General features: G+C 37.4%; 1 protein-coding gene across 3 annotated transcripts in view; it reads right to left on the bottom strand.

Moving 5' to 3' along the window:
* Window positions 1–232: 232 nt before the first annotated feature.
* Window positions 233–1,517, bottom strand: part of LOC105555903 — a 3,190-nt gene continuing 1,905 nt past the window's right edge. Inside the window, exons 2-3 of one of the 3 annotated variants that reach the window (XM_012002949.1) lie at window positions 1,449–1,517; window positions 233–1,390 (exon numbers count right to left, since the gene is read on the bottom strand). In XM_012002949.1, coding sequence (XP_011858339.1) covers window positions 1,040–1,390; window positions 1,449–1,517 — 420 coding nt within the window. In that variant the 3' untranslated portion in view covers window positions 233–1,039. The other 2 variants (XM_012002951.1, XM_012002950.1) reach the window with 2 other exon arrangements.

Genomic DNA, 1,517 nt, shown 5'->3' with positions numbered 1-1,517 from the left:
TGCATATTTCAAAGAGATCTACAACTTTTGTTTAAAACATTTTTCAAAATTTTTAATATTTGGTGAGATAAATATTAGAAACCATATTCTATTCGTTAAACATTTTTTGTTAATAACTTTTTAACGAACCACGAGCGACGGCTAAAACCTTCTGAAGGTCACTCAGGGTCATGACCTTGACAACATATGTCAAGGTCATCGAGATTGGAGGGTGGTCCGTTATTCTATATAATTACCTTATTTTCAATATTTACTGTAAGAACAGAAATTTTGAAAGATTTTTGCCAAGAATGTGATGTTGAATACTCTAAACTTTTGTATCATTAAAAAACGAGATGGTTAAGGTTATATCCCGCCATTGAACGTTTGTTAAAATTATTTGAACCCTTAAAGAATTACTTTTTGAGTCTAGAAAATCCGCCAAAAGTCTTAAAGATTTTTTTGGAAAACAATTTCAGTGAAGCTTTTTTATTTACAATACACTCGACCATGAACATAATGCATACAAACATTGAAACAATTGAAAGAGCTGATAATTCTATTATTGAAGTAAGAAAAGTTTTAAAAGAAATTATTGATAATTTAAATCAGAGAATTAATCAGAAATTTATGCCATTGAAAGTAAAAGAAATTTTAAGAAAAATTGAAAATACTGGAAAGAGTACTACAGAATTCATTGAAGAAATAAACAATTTTTATATAACAATGATAAATTATTTAGAATCTTGGATTAAGCCCTTAGAAGAGTTGGATGTTTTTGAATGGATGGATATTAGTAAAATTAATTCAGCTCAGTGGTCAGATCTAGAAGCCTCACTTGAATTTTTACGTTCTCGGAATATAGTATTGAATGAAGAACAATTATTTAACGAGTTTCTTTGCTTCCAAAAGTTCGTAAAGGATTTATCTGTTGATGATGAATCTACCACTAATTGCAATAAATGGGAGAGGCGCACTTGGACACGGTACAATTGGACACCGTTCATTTAGACACGGATTATTGGACACGGTCATTTGGACACTGTTCATTTGGACACCGTTAATTTGGACACAGTGCTTTTGGACACCGTTCATTTAGACACGGTTCTTTTGGACACTGTTCATTTGGACACAGTGCTTTTGGACACCGTTTATCACCGAAATACCCGGCCTGTGCATTTGGACACCGAAATGGACGGCCTGTGCATTTGGACACCGAAATGCTCGGCCTGTGCATTTGGACACCGAAATGCACGGCCTGTGCATTTGGACACCGAAATGCCCGACCTGTGCATTTGGACACCGAAATGCACGGCCTGTGCATTTGGACACCTGAATGCCTGACCTGTGCATTTGGACACCGAAATGCCCGGCCTGTGCATTTGGACACCGAAATGCACGGCCTGTGCATTTGTACACCGCAATGCCCGGCCTGTGCATTTGGACACCGAAATGCCTGATCTGAGCATTTGGACACCGAAATGCCCGGCCTGTGCATTTGGACACCGAAATGCACGGCCTGTGCTTTTGGAGACCGG

The sequence above is a fragment of the Vollenhovia emeryi genome, unplaced genomic scaffold (assembly GCF_000949405.1).
Source record: "Vollenhovia emeryi isolate VEMERY1.0 unplaced genomic scaffold, V.emery_V1.0 DF940557.1, whole genome shotgun sequence".
Classification (NCBI taxonomy): domain Eukaryota; kingdom Metazoa; phylum Arthropoda; class Insecta; order Hymenoptera; family Formicidae; genus Vollenhovia; species Vollenhovia emeryi.
Note: the sequence above shows the minus strand (reverse complement) of the source record. Positions and strands in the feature narration are given on the sequence as shown.